The 17,711-nt window shown below is 36.8% G+C and overlaps 2 protein-coding genes across 2 annotated transcripts; both read left to right on the plus strand.

The window, feature by feature from the left end:
- The first annotated feature begins 801 nt into the window (after positions 1-801).
- Positions 802-8,465, plus strand: LOC140152746 (tripartite motif-containing protein 3-like). Its single transcript, XM_072175225.1, has 2 exons — positions 802-1,201; positions 7,714-8,465. The coding sequence occupies exon 2, from the start codon at positions 7,914-7,916 to the stop codon at positions 8,463-8,465; it is 552 nt and encodes a 183-aa protein (XP_072031326.1). The 5' UTR covers positions 802-1,201; positions 7,714-7,913.
- Positions 8,466-8,491: 26 nt separating this feature from the next.
- Positions 8,492-13,531, plus strand: LOC140152744 (E3 ubiquitin-protein ligase TRIM32-like). The gene is given in 2 exon segments (XM_072175224.1): positions 8,492-9,172; positions 9,175-13,531. Coding segments are annotated over 2 exon segments (1,416 nt in total). The 3' UTR covers positions 9,910-13,531.
- The last annotated feature ends 4,180 nt before the right edge of the window (positions 13,532-17,711 follow it).

The following is a 17,711-nucleotide window of genomic DNA, read 5'->3' on the forward strand; positions in this document are numbered from 1 at the left end:
GGGAAAAAATCCATATCTTCAATATGAAAGGTCAAAATTTTCAATTGATCGTCGGCTTTTCCCCAGCTACATACACTTTAAGAATATATCATTAGATTTATAAAATTTACTTCGAGGACTGTTATAATATCAAAAATGTGAAAAATATCGAATTTTAATAATTTGTCATAAAATTTGTATTATATCGTGAATTTCAAAAAATGATAATTATTTGATATCAAAAAGACATTCTTCGTATTCAGAATGCAATTCGATATGTCTGATGTGCTCTCATGTCCCACAAAAAATACTGTCGAAACGCTCATGTTTTTTTTTATTTTACTCTTTTCTCACTATTTTTGAATAAACCCGGGTTAAAAACTTTCTTGGATTAAGTTGTAAATTCGAAGAAATTATGCACACCACCATTGACACCAAGGAAAAGTTGTTTAGTTACTAGTAGTAGTAGTTCAAGTATTTGATTTTCCAAAGAAATCTGACACCAGACATATAGTTAACACGTCGAAGTTGTTGCATGTTTAATTTGGTATTTGTTCCAACTACCATTTATACAAATCTGCTATTTATGGGTCACGTCGAATAATGTAGTTATTGGACAAACAGTAAGGCCTGGAAGTCATTCAAATTGCTGCGAATAGCATTGTACCGTTTATAGTCATTGTTACGTGAATAATAATAGAATGGACTACTGAACGCATATAATAAACTCATTTGCATAGGTATTTTTGGTTCTGGGTCGCGTCATTTGCGGGTCGAGTAAACACCACCATTGAAAAGATTGGCTTCACTTGACACGTGGGTCGAGTGATTATCAAAACATGGGACTCGTTTCACCCTTTAAAATGTTCTCTTTGTATAAATTTGAAGCATAAACAAAGAAACAAGCCGATTTAGAATAATCAGATAAAGAGTTTTCCTTTGTTTTAAGACTTTTCATAACACATGCATATTCTACGATATGCTTTTTAGTAGTTTCAATAGAAATTCTATTTAATTATAAGCGGCACCCCCGAGTTCGTAGTGAGCCTGGAGCGTGGGTCGATGATGCGGCAGGTAAAGCACGCTAGCTGCTGAAGTCGTATCGCTGTACAACCGGGCTGACTGAGTCAGCTGTTACTCATTACGATTCCGTCTGTGGAAACTACCTGTCTTGTCTTGATTCTCAATAATCTCTATCATATTTAAGAAGCAAAGTTTGTCGGTAAGTAAATGCTTTTCTTAAATTTTCCTGTTTTCGCACAAAGAAATAATTTACCAAAAACGATGTTGTGTTTTGTGCACGCCATGCCAGAGCAGAGGCCGATCGCTTCACGCTGAGCTTATAGCGTCGTATTGCATGTTTTCCACGGTAAATGTGATAACTGAACGGCCGCGCCCACAGTCATTTTGTATACTCGATTCCTTGTTTTGATGCAAATTTTACCCGGAAATTTCATCATGGATTCCATGTGCATTTGAACATCTCCTGTATCAATGCATATTGCCAACCTTGTTTTTGTGTAGGTCAAATTGAGTCGACGCACGAAGAATTAATTTTTGTTGACATCTACAGTACTACAACATTGCTCGAGATTGTCAATTTTACATAAATTTCATAAATTGCCCGGTTTTATTAAATATTATTAAACCATGTTTATAATATTTGTTTTAACATGGTGCTTTATAATTTTGCATTGTGCCATGATGATCATGTAGCGGTAAGCCTACTTCATCATCTTTGATCCGTGACATCCCTCATTTTTTTTTCATGATGAATTGTTTTGTCGAGAACACATACCGGCACAAAATTTGCATTTTTCAAATGTTTTGATATGTCAAGGGCTTTGAAAGCCAGAACCAGTATATATGGTATACCCAAGAATTGAAACTTGGTGAGAAACATGAGTTTTAAATAATTATGAATCTCTCTGGAAAATCGGAAATTTAAGGGGGTACTACACCCCTGCCCAATTTTGTGCCTATTTTTGCATTTTTCTTAAAAATTAGAGCACATTGGGGACAAGTAAGATATGTATATTTAATATAGGGGCAAGGACTAACAACTTCTGCACTGGACATTTTATCAATGACAATAAATTACTTGGTTTGAGTTGCTGAATTTTTCAGTACGGTAGTTGTAGTCCTTGCCCCTATAATATACCAGAGAAGATGAGAATATTCTCATCTTTTCTGAATATACATATCTTACTTGTCACCAATGTGCTATAATTTTTGAGGAAAATGCAAAAATAGGCACAAAATTGGCCAGGGGTGTAGTACCCCCTTTTTTAAGTATCATCTAGACCAAAATCTTGTTGTTTTCTCCATTCATTTTGAATTATTTTTTATAGTAAATTTTGGAATAAAAAGAATACGGGCCTTGCCTTCAAAATGCCAGAGCTCTGGAAGTACCTTGCTAATATTAATTATACATTTTTTAAGCCATTACGTAATAAATATTAATGATAATAAATTTGGAAACTTTTATCATTGCCGCAACCATACCTCATAATAGGAGTATAATAAAGGGAGGTCAATCAATGAATACTGCATTCATTCATATATGGGAGGAAGAGATGGAATAACCAGGGTGGTCAGTTAAAAACCTTGAAACGAAATGAGATGAAAATAATCCATGTTTTTCATCCAGTAGGCCTATTAAATCCTCACAATAATGCGACAAAAGAACTTCCTGGTCATGATACCGCTGACCCACAGCCGCTGACCCAATTCTGCACGATTCGATCATTTTTTCGCCTCCTGGTATAAAATTTAAGTATAAATACGTGCAAATCTCAATAAATTGCCATGAAGGTTCAAAGAATTATAATACCATAAAAATACATGTTGCTTCATGCTGTGGTATAATATAATGTTAATCCATTTTTAGTTATTTTTAGTATTACATTTCTAACAAACCACACACATGCACAGATATACAAACCTCATGCACAAATAATTTTAGACGATCCCTAGTTAAATTTCTTTGTGAATGTCAAAACTGCATGCCAATTCTATTACCCAGGTCTTAGGGACGCACCATTAGATACCAAGGGGGGCTGGGTAGTTTTTTGGAAAAAAAAATTTTGTCGCGCCATCTGAGCAAAAAAAAAAAAATTTGCTCCACTTCAGACTAAAAAAAAAAAAATTTGATCCACCTCGGACCAGAAAAAAAAGATTTGATGTCAAGGGTGAAAAAAAATTTGTCACAGAATAGTGAAGAAAAATTAACCTCATAGCCTATAGCTTTTATATTGCCAAATTTTTTCGCGTTTCGCGCGAATTTGCCACTTTATTCATCAAGAACATATTTTAGCTTCAAACTGGTACGTATTTTGTGCGCATTTGTTTATGAAAAGTTATTATGTGAGCCGGGTCTGTGAGTGAAAACACTTGATTCACTCTACTTCACAGTTTTTCACCAAATTCCACCCCATTGTCATAGAAATCTGTGCCACATGACTGATTGAGAGCATAGGCGTAGATCTCAGGGGGATAAATCCCCAATATTTGCTGGGGGTGGTCCATCATACAATCATCCCCAAAGTTGACGCCTGTATGTGTGTTTCTGACAAAATTAACCTAAAAACCACCAATTTTTGCACGCTTCGCGCGCATTTATTCCATATTTCACCAGTTTGGCTTTTATTCCATATTTCACCAGTTTAGCTTTAATATGCCAAAATATTTCGCGCCAGAAGAGGTTCATTATACTTCAAGAAAATTTTACACATAAAAATAATGATTTTTTTTTGTGGCACTCAAAATTTAGTTGCTACAAAACGTAAAAAAAATGATTAAAAATATGGACAAATTTTTACAACTCGACAAACAAATTGTTGAAAATTATAGGACTTAACGATTGCAAAAAAAAAAAATTTGCCTCTCCGAGGTGTTGAAAAAAAAAAATTTTGCTTCATCCAGGGGCTAAAAAAAAAAAATTTGCTTCACCGAGGTGCTAAAATTTTTTTTTTGTCACGACCCCAACTACCCAGCCCCCCCCCCCTTGATATCAAATGGTGCGTCCCTTATCCAGGCCCCATTGAAACTTAGCAACTCGTAAATAATGTGCAGAACAATGCAGAGACATTGAATTATTACACCAAATGAGCAGGCACAATTGTGAAGCTACTGATGTACTCAGGCTAGGGTCATATAACATGTTGTATGGGGTCATTCTTATAAGGGATGCAAAAATCAATGTCAAATATAATAATAAATTAACAACTTCAGATTATTGACATTTTGAGAATTGCAGTTTTAGAGTCAATAAGTGACAGATATTTATGACTTTCCTGTTGCCACATTGTTATATTCTAATTTCTAAACACCAGTATTTTTTTTTCCGTATATTTATGTTTTTGAATATTGGAAGCATTTTTGTTGACACTCTCATCTCACTTGGCGATTTTTGACTGTCAAAACTTTCTAATGGGACATATTTTTAATTTGCTTGTTTGTAATGTTTAAAGCTTTCATACAAAGTAGGCCTAAATATTCGTGGATCTTTAGAAATTAAAATTAATTAAAAGCCAATTAGTTGTGTCTGATATTAAAAATTAAAAGGGACACAAACCCCAATTAATTTTCTCTTTACTTGAATTTATCTATAGTGAATAATTTATTATAATAATTGTACGTACAACTGTCGCCCTTCTAAAATAAATACAATTGTCTCTTTCTATTGATCGACCACAAATGCATGCGTGGTTTAATTTCAGGACATTTTTTTTACAATTGGCTGTGATTTTACACTCTCGAGAGTTTTTCCACATCGTTAAATCGGTTTGGTTAAATTTTTCTTATAATTTAGACCATTAATCCACGGAGTAAATTATTAATGGGACATGAACGAATGACATCATTTCGTGAAGAATTTATAAAACGTAGTACGAATGGAATGTCAGAAAAATCTACATTATATCACGATACATCATCATCGTGACAACCCGCATGACCGCTATATCTACATTTTGTACGCCGAGTCACATCAGGTCGGAAGTAAATTGGTATCGTCTTGCAAACAATAAAATCTGAATAACTTCTCCCATTGATCATATTTATACTATTATTAAATAAAATAAAAACTACTTGTATATAATCACAGATCCTGTTGTAAGCCTGTATTAAAATGTTTATGCATAGTTGGGCGTGGATTTTTTTAAACTCATCAGTTGGGCGAAAATTTCTTTTTTGATCTCACAAAAAAACAACAACCAACAAACAAACAAAAGACTCCCATGCCCCCTAGAAAATCAAATCAAATGATGCGTCTCTAATTCGTTAGATAGCATGTAGTGTTAATTTAATGATACATACCTTTGGCCCAAATGACTGACCTGAGCTGCGTTCAAACAGATTGGAAAAATTGTTCCAAACAAATAAGCCTATAGGTGATTCGTTAAAATCTGCTTTTTAGCTCGTCTCCTGGACATTTATGCCAGTTGGTAATCGTAAATCATGTTAAACTAATGTACTAAAACACATCACAAAAAGTAACCATCCATTTATTTAGTGATAGGCCTAACTGACTGGAAAGCAAAAAGAAACGCAGTTTTGTGTTGCAAAATGTTGATTCCTCATTTGCCTGAATAGCCCAAAATGTGTTGCCATGGTGACCCTTTGAATGAAAAAAGAAGCGGGATTCAAAAGTTTCAAAAAGCCAGTGCTATAAGATTTTTTATCATGACCATACAGACACTCGAGCAACATTTTCAATGGGTTTAAGGCACCGAGTGCAACTTGAATCTATACATGTTTCATTATAAATTTCAATGGGTCTAATGAGGTATCCACATTTGCACATGCAGCAAATCATGGCTTCTTTTTGCAACATGTATTTCAATTTCTAAAATTCGATGCCTAGATTATGAGTTGCAATTTCGTAACAAAAGGGGGGGGGGGTAATTTTTGTGGTGTGTTTATACAGTGCCAGTGCAGATTTTCCACATGAAAACCCTGATCAGTAACAAAGGTTGCTATTAAATGTGGCACATGCAAGCGTTATATCGTCTAGGGTTTATGTCTTTACGTGAAGTAATGTGCGTGTTGTTGATGAAAACAAGAAGCACTGTGTTTAAAAAGGTCCAAATCTGGGTTAGAAAAATTCACACTTTCAACTTTCTGAAGTGTAGGCCTATCAAGAACATCCCCACAAGCCATTCTTTATACAAGTAAACCTACATGCAAATTAAATATATCAAGTTCCAATTTCCGATAATGTCCATGCACCCTTAGGTAACCGCTTTCCCTTAAAATTCATACAAAAAGAAATCCATGTTTAGTTCGAGCGAAACACTTTAGGCCTAGTACTAGTACTAGTAGGCCTATCAATCATAATCCCTGACGAAAATACCTATAGTCTAGTGTATTGTTGTGGAACCAAAAGGCAATGAGTTGGGCCTATAAAGATATCTTGTTTCGGTTACAAATGGTAAACCAGTAAAGGTTTATGGTTTTATTCCTGGAATTAAAATTTTGTTGTGCATGTGTGATCAATTGTCCAGGCCAGAAAAGAAAAGAATATAGAGACTTTATACCCCCCCACCACCCCACCCCACCACCCCACCCCACCACCCCACCCCATGACATGGCCAAAAATCGTCCCTTGGCTGACTCTTCCATGTAGAATGAGCACTGTCTTGAACAAAAAAATTGCAACATAAAGAGATGTTATGACAACTCTCTTGGAATAATTGTCCACATGGTGTAATTATCATTAAATGTCATGTATTGATTATGTTGACGTTCAATATGGAAGTAGAACTATTGAGATAATAATATCCCCGGGAATATATCTCAAGTGATAAAAGTCATCGATTGACCGGAGCCATGTTTTTTGTATCTGCAGACTGACTTGCATGATGGACATGTATGATGTAGGTAGGCCTACTATTAGTTATTAGGTGAAGCGGAGGTATGGTACGGGAAATTATCGTGCGCAAAGTGTCATACTGGGTGAAGCCGAAGGCTGAACCCAGTATGACACTGAGCGCACGATAATTTCCCGTACCATACCGACGCTGAACCTAATAACGGATTTATCATACCACTAGGTCATTCTAAATATTGAAATAATTACGTTTTTAAACATTTTAATTGCTGCTAAATAGGAAAAACATTACAAAAAATAGATAACTGTTCCGCGTATTACAGATTGCGTGCATTTTACGCGCCCGGTTTACGCGAATCGCCTTTATACGCGTACCTCGCCGTACACGCGTATCGGCCTTGCGAAATACGCTCTCGCTGACTAGATATAAAGCGTAAAATACGCACTCACTGACTAGATACGAAAATATATCAGGTTAGCGGTGTTCTTTGATGTTTCCCTTAGTGGTATGATAAATGTGAATACATGTCATCAAGCTTCACAGTCACTAAATTTTGATCTTTCCCATCCTTATGGAAGCCACTGGACCATTAATGACAAAGGGCCTATGCATTTGCAACTATATAGTATCAAAATGGAACATTTTATTCACGAAAAATGGTGTGCATTTACTACAGCATTTATACTGCATATTACAAATTCATCATACGATCATATACCAATCTCGAATTGACTAATTAGATTCCTATCAACATCGTTGATGCGAGAATCTCTATACATGTACGTCATGCAAACTTAATTTGGTGTCAACTTGTTGAAGTTGTTATTATCTTAATTATTTTGATTGTGAATGTGAATACTAAATTTATTTTTCTTCGTTTTTTGTTATTTGTTTGTTGCAGGTGAAAAAATCTGCATTCCCGTCAGCGCTATTCAGCTTATTGTTTGCGGTTCACTTGACCCGAAGAATTACCCATTCATAATAATTTACCCTGGGAACGAACTGTGATTGAACGCTTTTGTGATCAGCCGAGAACCAACCTACCACTCAGAAATTGAACTGATTTAGAATTTCCAACTAACTGATCTTTGTTGATTAGCCATGTCAAGAGCCACGTCAACTCCGTCAGGATCCCGGACAAGTAGCGGAGGGGTCACCTCCCCTTCCAGCATGGCCAAGGTTGCAGGTATGATGCAAACCTTGAAGAAAGCTACCGATCTGTTTCGAGCATGTACTATGTGCAGCAAGAAATTCACCAAGCCAAAGGTTTTAAATTGCCTTCACACCTTCTGTGCCGCCTGTCTTCAGTCTAGCATCGCACCCGGTAATACAGTGATCATATGCGCAACCTGTCGTCAAGAGACCCCATTGCCTAAAGGAGGAGTGTCTGCATTGAAGAATAATAATTTAGTCAATGCAGTCCAGGAGAAGTTGGAATTCCAGCAACAGATCGCTGGCGAGGGAGGCCGCAAACCAGTATGTAATTCCTGCAAGGATAGTAAAGAAGCCATCGTTCGATGTATGGAGTGTAAGCGCTTCCTCTGCACTACCTGCAAAGCTGCCCATCAACGTATGGACTTTCTTGCTGGCCATAAAATGATATCCGTTGACGACCTTCGTGAAGGCAGAGCTCAGGAAAAGACAAGGCTGTAACCGAATGTGCCAAACACGACGACGAGATGGCCAAGTTCTATTGCCTTACTTGCGAAGAGCTCATCTGTCACATCTGCATCGTTCTGGAGCATCGTGACACCAACGAGCACGACCTGGTTGATGTAGCCGAAGCATGTAAGCAACGCAAAGATGCTGTACGCAACTTCCTTCCAACCGTTGCTGAGGTGCGCAACAAATTCAACCGATCTGAGAGGCAAGCTGAGAAGACCCAAGAAAACATGGCGGCGAACATCGATCTGGTGAAGGAGCAGCTTGAGAAGGAATCAGCTGCCATTATCAACATGGTCGAGGAAGAAAAGAAAAAGCTTAGCTCACAGTTGGATGTCATTAAGCACAACCGACGACAGGCTATTGCCGACATGAAGGTATTAGCTGCTAATGTGGGCAAGCAAACCCAGCACGCCTATGATCTGTCGAAGACAGCCATTGAAGAAGCAACCGATGGTGACTTCCTGTCCCTGTACCCAATCCTCATTGGAAAGCTACAGCAGCTCTGCCATGAAGTACCCGGGGATATTGATCAGAAGTTGGAGTACGTCGACTTCACTGGACCAGCAAGCAAGCACCATATCGACTTGGGCACAGTTGTGGAGAAACTGGGATGGCAGATGTGCGGTGAATTCGGTCGAGAGGGTGTAGCCGATGGAGAATTCAAGCTTGCTCAGGGTATCATCACATGTCCTGACGGAACATGGTTGTCACCGACTCGGGTAACGCACGCGTATCTATTTTCAACGCCCGAGGCGAATTCAAGGGTCTTCTCAAACCACAAGATGGGAAACCAGAGAGTAACTTCCGTCGTCCCGCAGATATTGCCCGCACTTCAAACGATCACTATGTCGTAGTTGACCAGTCGCGCTATGTGAAGGTCTTCGACAGCGAAGGGCATTTTATTCGCGGCTTCGCCACTCTTCAAGCTGGAGAAGATCCCAACCAAAAGGTGTGTCCAGTGTCAGTTGCCGTCGATCCACAAGATCGCATCTTTGTGGCTGATTACATCCGTCGCCTGTTGACCATCCATCAGCACGATGGCAATCTCATCAAGAAGGTACCACTTGACGTCAAGCCATGGATCTTGACCATCAATAGCAAGCAACAAATCCTTGTCAGCGACTACGCAGCCGGCAAGGTAGAATGCATTGATCTCAATGGACGCAATCTATTCACCATTGACACGCTGATCGACGGCATTCAAGGGAAGGCTGCTGGCGTCTGCTGCGACTCCAATGATGACATCTACGTGGCCATCCATCCTGGTACCTATGGATCTTCCCCAGTGCACCAATACAGCAGCACCGGACAGTTTGTCAATGTCATTGCCAAGGGTCTTTACAACCCACAGTGTATGTCCTTTACGGTAGATGGCAGACTTGCTGTTGCCGATACCATCTCTGTCAAGATGTTCAAGCTCAAATCAATTTAAGTGTAGCAACAACCAGATGGACTAGACTGGGACTTAATATTATGGCGAGCTTGCCAAAACGGCTGCCATGCATTCGCGCCAGCTTGTAAAAGCAAGTGGCTACATAGCGTACTCTTTACTTTTCATAGATATCACGGACCACACATAACTTACGCCAAAGAACATCATACTTTAGGCTATAGGCCTTTGCAAAAGGTAGTCATGCCGTGTAGAAACCCGAAGAAGGAACATTCAAGTTTTTTTTAGGAAACCGTGATTTGAAAGCGTCAGTATTTCAGAAATGTGACGGATTATATTTTTCTCATCCATCATTCATCTAGATACATTCCCCAAAGTTCAATGCGCTCTATGAGTATTCAAGTTATAAATGTAATTGACATTCTGTTAGAGGTGGAAGAATTGTTATTTTGTTTTACTCTTAATACATATACGCATGCATGGTATGGTACTAAACATGTTTATGTACATTTACATTTTTACATTGTGGCTGCTATATAGTGTATTTTATCCATTTACAAAAAAAGGCACACGTGCCACATAAAAAAGACAAGACGTTTGTAAATATTATTTTGTGTATCGCATCCATCACATCACAGCAGGACGGCCAGGTTCATATCTCGATGGGAGACCGTAACATAACGCCGTTACCCGTCAAGAAGGATAACCATGACCCCGGACACAGAAGAGCATATTATGAGCAAATGAGCGTTATGTTTTGACAGAAAAAATCGACAGGGTACAGCATATGGTTTTCTCCATCATATAAATAAATAATGCATCAAATATGAACTTTGGATCTTGCTATTTAAAATCTATGATTATAATTATTAAGAAAACTGTTCCATTGTTGGTGACATATTATGTGGGGCTATAAACTTTGCGAATAGTTTATCCCCAAGAGTGATTTCCGAAATGATCGTGCCGAAATGTTTTACGTCTTTTCGGATCTCACATAGTATTAAATGGTCACAAATTTCAATGGAATGTTTTACATTTAAACATTTTCAGGAAAGAGTTTTCCCAAAGCATTCCATTGAACTTGGTTTTTTTAATGTCACTTTAATTTATAAGAATGTTTGTTGGCAGTATTTGGTGTCATTCTGAGGCGCTAGGCTGAAACCTTTGTACAGTGAAAATCTTGTCAACACTATATTCTTATGTTGTTGCCCTATAATGTCAATGACACGACAATACAATACATGAAATGGATACTATCGGATAGGTGTTATCGGGGTTGCTGACAAATTACTATTTTTGATAACGGATTGCGCGTTTGATGATCGAAGTCCAATGTCCAGAATTTCCCAACTCAGCTTTGCAATGCACTTCTCCATGTGCTCAGTTGATAAAGGCATGAATGTAACCATAATGGACTTGGACCTCATCAAAACAAACGTGTAGCCTTTAAACGTTATCATTTGAAATTTGTTATCAACTTAAAAAACGTCTTGTAAAAAGAAAATGTGTTTTTTACTTGTATAATAAAATTAATAGGCAAACACGGTATTAATCATGGAATTCTTAACATTCCTGCTGCATTGCGAGTATATAACTGTATTTTATTTTCATCAATTGTAAATATTGACTGTAACTTTATAGGGCTAATTAAACATGTCTAGATATTATCTCTAGAGATGTTTATCTCAATGTTATATCCGTATTTTGTTACAAACTTCACTTCATCATGTTTATGCCTATTATTACATCGCGAGTTCTGAAATGCATTATATGAAATAAAACGTTCTGTACGAAGTTGTGAGGAATTTTGTCCACTGTTGACAATCCTCTGTATATGTATACTGCACAGCAGAAACCATTAAATGATGAGCTCTTTTGGAAGACATGTTAAATAATGTTTTTGGATCTCTTTGACAGTTGGCCTTATACCGTCGTCATGATTACGTTTTATATATATTTTGTATAAAAATTATAATTTTGTTCTTTTGTATTAACACTTAGTTTTATTGTATGAATGAACTGCACCATACCACGGTAAAAAGGTTACGGATGTTGTAAACTTCGTATTACCATTACCAATCAAATTGCAACATGTTGGAATTTCTGTATCGTAGCATCTTTTATCAAATGTTTGACATCTTTTAAGCGATATCAAACTTTGTCAGACGTGTTTATTTGAGTGTACAATCGTTTGACAAAATCATTGACATGGCTAAACATTTGGCAACATTTTTTCAGCGTATATTCGTGGAGCATGAATGTTGCATTGCGCAGTGTGTGTATTTATATAGGCCTACATGAAAGTTACATATCCAATTTGTGATTCGTAACAGAATGTTATACATGTGTCTTGATTTTGTTTCCGAGTGCCTTAGGTCTAAATTTCAAAATCAACCAAATTTCAGGAAATGAAGCCAAAAATACTATCATCACCTTTGTTTTAAAAGTGACCTATATGGAGTGTACTGGATTTCGTTTATTTTTTATAGTATGGTCAATATATGCGAGTTAGTGCGATAAATCCAGGATTGCTTCCGATTTTAAGGAAGTTTTGATTTGTACAAAATGGTAAATGAACCAAGAAATGTGGAATGAATATTATTAATCATAATTATGTGTGTAGGCAATTTTGTAGTGTCGCATTTTGTATTCCGAGCAGATGACGTTAGTATGTATGTAATCTGTGTATCGTAATATGGGCAAAGATATATAAAATGTAGAATAATTCGTTCATTAGGCCGAAAAAAATTAATGTTTTATTAGAGAACGAGGATTCTTTTTGGGTTTATCCCTCAGAATTTCACATTTGAAAAAAAAAGGCATCCTCCTTTCCTCGAGCATTGTTGGAAATATCAAAAACTACAAAGAATGCTACATTGAAGAAACAAACAAATGGACAAAAAACTCAACTCTCTCGTCAATTCATGAAAATCCTCTGGACGATAACCAAAACATTAATTTTATACGGCCTTATGAACACGGTATTTTTCTTTCGGACGAAGATCAGCTTGTATTCGGGTTTATTTATCATTTATTAGTGGACATCTTTAAATGCATCATAATTATGCATAATATGTTCGGTCATGTTTATTTGGACTTTGTTCGAGATGTGATTTATATAACCGATTTTGCAAACTTTCAGACTTACAAATATGAAAGAAATTGAGGTAAATTTTTAACATTTATTTTGAAATAATAATATTAATGGATGAATTAAAAATTGAACGTGTAAATAATGTATTGTTGTTAAAGATATTTTTCATTATTATAAAATGTTTGGAAAAATTATTCTATAGGCGAAGTGCGTTCAGAAATAAGTCTACGGAAGCGTCTAAGTGCCACCCTACGTAAAGACATAATCGAGATAAGTTTACTTGTCAAGATTTATAATCTCGTTTTATACGTCGTCAAGTATAGGATGTCGCTTCTACGCTTCCGTAAAGGAAATAATGGAATAGAGAAAACGTGATAAGTGGGGAGGTATTTTTTTTAAATCTAATAAAACGTGCATTATAGGGTGGGGTCGGCTTGTTATTAGAAATATCATATCAAGGGCGATGACGTAATACTATTTCGTACATTACTTTGTTAACAATTAACTTGTCATGACATATTATGTAGAATATTTGGAGTAATAAAATAAATAAATAAAGTTAAAATGGTATGTGTGTGTCCATGTGAGTGTATTTTGTTTTTCTTGTTAAGAGCCATAATGTATAATTTTTGTGGAATTTTGAACTTCAATACAGAATGATGAAATATAGTTGGAAGGTTTTGCTTCATCCAATTTAATCTGAAATGAAGTAAAAGGAAAAACACTTATGATTATTTCGACCGTTTTTAGCCGTGAGGTTCGTTCCAACAAGCAACGAATTTGTACCAGTTGGTATATAGCACGACTGTATGTTGGTACAAAATATTATTTGGTACGAAATTATTTTATTAAAGAAGGAATACATTAATAAAATAATGGCCTTAAATTCACCTTTATTTCCATAATAATCAAAAACATAAATATGTACTATTATCGCCCCTACTGCCGATATCAGAACGGGAGTTAGGCCACTATAATTATTTTAGTAGATCATGCATGTATAGGCCTAATCGGAAATCAAGTTCTGATAACGTTTCGTTTCCAGATCAGAAGTAGGCCCTACGTAGAAAATTATTTGTTTTGATGAGGTCCAAATTTAATATGTTCCAAGGGGTCATATGAACGGGCTTCAATTTCAAAAACTTCCTCGGGTACGTCATAACGATTCAGAAAATAGTTTGGCATCTGCGACGGGCCGGTTTTTTAATAAGTATATACATTTTCAGAAAGGAAATGACACAAGGAATCCAACTAGCACGGCAGATTTCTGCAAAAATGAGCAGTTTTTGAGAAAAACGCCAAAATTGATTTTCCATGCCAATTTTTTTTCGGTCCGCCATAACAACTTCACTAAATATCAAAATTGATGAAAATTGCATATTTCTGTTCTAAAGACACAAATCTAGAAAGTGGTTTCTTAAATTGTTGAATTTTTGCTTCGTTTTAAAAATATGGGTCAAAAAGGATCACAATTTTTACTCTTTTTTTTTTCAATTTTGACCAAAATTTGGGATATTTAAAGGTGTAGCCTATTTTCAAAACGAAGAAAAAATTCAAAAATTTGAGGAAACGAAACGCTTTCTAGATTTCTACCCATAAAAAGTACATTATGGGGCAAGTTTGGCACTCAGGTCATCCCTAACCTTCAAATTGACATCGCTAGGCTGGTCAGAAAAAAATAGGGCGAACACTCCCCACTCTCCCCTACTTGGAGCAAAATGTAAGGATGCATTCATATTTCTTTTGAAGTTATGGCTACTTTTAGATTTTACATTTTGGGTAAAAATTGAAAACACCCCATTTTTTTTTTATATAAACCAAAATATCGCAGTTCACGTCACTTTTCAGAAATGCCAGCCGGGTTTAAGGTGGGACAGGTGTAATTAGATAGGCCAAAATCATCATTTCATCAAAAACTCGTTTTTGTCTTTTTTAGACACATTAATGTATGTAGTTTTCATAACATAAAAAAAAATCCAGAAAAATTACAACAAGAATCTTATTATTTTCTTTGTTTACGAACCCGTTGCCATTATGTTTTTCACGCATTTCAATTTTTCACCAAAAGTCAATAATTATTTGAAAAAATGCAGCTCCTAAAGTCTACCCCTATTATTATAGACCTCACAGTTGGCATTTATGTTCTTTAGACCATTATCTAGTGCAGGAACCTAATTTGAAATTCTGTTTATTGGATATTGATAAAATCAGATGACCAAATATGCCAAAATTGGTACCGTACACACAATATGTCATTTTATCCCAAGTGCTACACCTCCTACAGGGTCGGATCCAGGAATTTTTGATAAAGGGGGCGCCTTTTGGTCGACGAACAAAAAAATCTGTTAAAGGGGGTTACCCCCTCGAAAACTCAACGGTTTTCCTAGTCACGATTATGCACTTTCAGTTTCCCACGCGTTTGAACGGGAATTGGATTGCGTACTTTTTCGATGTCTAGTGAGCAAATTTTTTCATTATTTTGAGAAAATGATGTCAAATTTTCTATTCTATATTGTTTGGTAATAATGTCTTTTGCCAATAGTATGTTTAAAGTTGTAATTTTGTGTTTTTGATCGCAAAGATCGGATATTTTCGTTCCCGATTCGAATTCTGAACCCTTCGCAAGGGTGCCGATTTCGGCAGAACTTTGACGATAATTTTGCCTTTTTGGACACTTAAATGCTTTCGATCCTTATTTTGTTTCAACCGAGTCTTAAATTATCAAGCACAATACAGTTGGTACCACATTTATATACATTGATGACATTTTAAAGATTTTTTTTCAAGTTTCTAACCGGCGCAAATCGTTAAGTGTGTATTTCCCATTGACATCCAAAATGGCGTAAGCCAGTCCTCAATATACATAGGTACGGCGTATATAGGACTGGCAAGCGAGTCTAGGTTTTCCCGACGGTTTTGGCCCATTGTTTGCTCTTCATGGCCGAATTTGTTCCTTTTTTTTAATTTCTTACAATTTTTGTATTTTTAAGTTACCGGCGCCCTTTGCTAGTAAAAAAATAGAGGGGCGCGCGCCGGCTGCGCCCCCCCCCCCTAAATCCGCCCCTGTCCTACCCCCTCGGATGTTACTGGCAATAGGCTCATGCACTAGAGGCGCGTGAAAGTCGATTCCGAGTTTATCGTCCCCCGCCCGCGTCACTTTTTGGTAACCAAAAATACCCGCGTCAAATTTTCAAAAATGCCAAAATAATTCATTATTTTCAAAGTATCAGTGTTTTCACCACTTTTAGCAATTGGAAACATATATTTTTGTTTGTAAAACATATAAATTCATAACTTGGAAGCAATACCATGCCCTCTTCTAACTTTTCTAGTCCCTACCCATATAAAAACATGCTTATAAATAACATGTATGAGTGTGGCTTTAAATCGACACGCATTTTAGGTCAATAATGAAATCTGATGAAATAATGAAAAATGAAAAAGTCACCTCACCAACCTGGAAAAAAAAGGGACGATAAACTCGGAATTGACTTTCATGAGCCTAATGGAGTATATTAGGAGTAGGCCTATAAACGGCTAAAATTGGCTAATTAAATATGCAAATTAGCTAATTAATATGCGTAAAATTTGAATTGAACCTGTTTTCTGCATTTAATTCTATACCTGTAACCAGAGAAGATGAGTTACAATGAATCATGTATAAAAGAGTTTCTATGATCTTTCCACACAAAAAAGTGTCAAAACACATTCTCACCCGGCTGGCACATAGGCTAATATCCTAAAATGTTGCACGGGACCCTATGAGTAAAGCCAAGAATTTTCTGCTTTACAAATGCTAAATTCCGCTTTTCTCCGCTTTGTAATTTTAGCACATTTCTGACATAATAAAATTTCACAAGAATCATTGCAATGTTGCAAAGTTGGGATGGGTGATTGGGTATCATGGCTGCAATGTGAGGTAGGACAGGCGTTGTACGGTAAATCTATGACCCATTTCATTTAGTATTTTATTTATTTCTTTTCAATTGCATTTTATTTCTCTTTTCTAGGTCATTTTTGCTTTTTTTTTTCTCAGAAATGGGTTTTCCGCTTTACCTCCGAATTCCGCGATTTTCGCGGAATTTCCGCAACGCGGAGAATTCTTGGCTTTACCTATGAGCCTCCTATTGATGTAGCCAGAAAATGGCCTCTCTACTAATATTAAGGGGTAGTGCAATAATTATCATGTGTACCCCGGGGTGGTGTATTATTAGGGAGCATAGATTTTTTGACCGGCCAAAAAAAAGGGGGGGCAAGCATTTTTGGCAGGTCAAAAGGGGGGGTGTCAAGCGATTTTTGGCAGGTCGAAAGGGGGGGGGCAAGCAATTTGTGGCACAGATATTTTGGGTACCATTTTATATTACGCCCTAAAAGGCGTAGGAAAACGTTAGGAACCCAAAGATTTTTGGCACGTCAAAGGGGGGGCAAAGGTTTTTGGCACGTCGAGAGGGGGGCAAATATTTTTGGCACGGCCAAAGGGGGGGGCAAGCGATTTTGGCAGACCATTTTGAGAATTCACCACCCCGGGGGTAGGCCTACACATAATTATTGCACCACCCCTAATATTCGTTAATATTCAATGTTCTGCACCTAGATGTGCTAAACCTAATGTAGCCTGCAAGTGATTCCTTAGGACATTATTTGGTATCAGTAGGCCTACTTTTCGAATAGCAAATTAGGGGAAGGTGGGGCATAACGGAACACTTAACTTCAAGGATGCTCTGTGACGTCACCATAAGTAATATGACTG

This window comes from Amphiura filiformis, chromosome 5 (assembly GCF_039555335.1).
Source record: "Amphiura filiformis chromosome 5, Afil_fr2py, whole genome shotgun sequence".
In the NCBI taxonomy this organism is placed as follows: Eukaryota; Metazoa; Echinodermata; class Ophiuroidea; order Amphilepidida; family Amphiuridae; genus Amphiura; species Amphiura filiformis.

Coding starts and splice junctions, on each gene's coding strand:
- LOC140152746 (XM_072175225.1), top strand. CDS start 7,914: ATGTCAAGAGCCACGTCAACTCCGTCAGGATCCCGGACAAGTAGCGGA.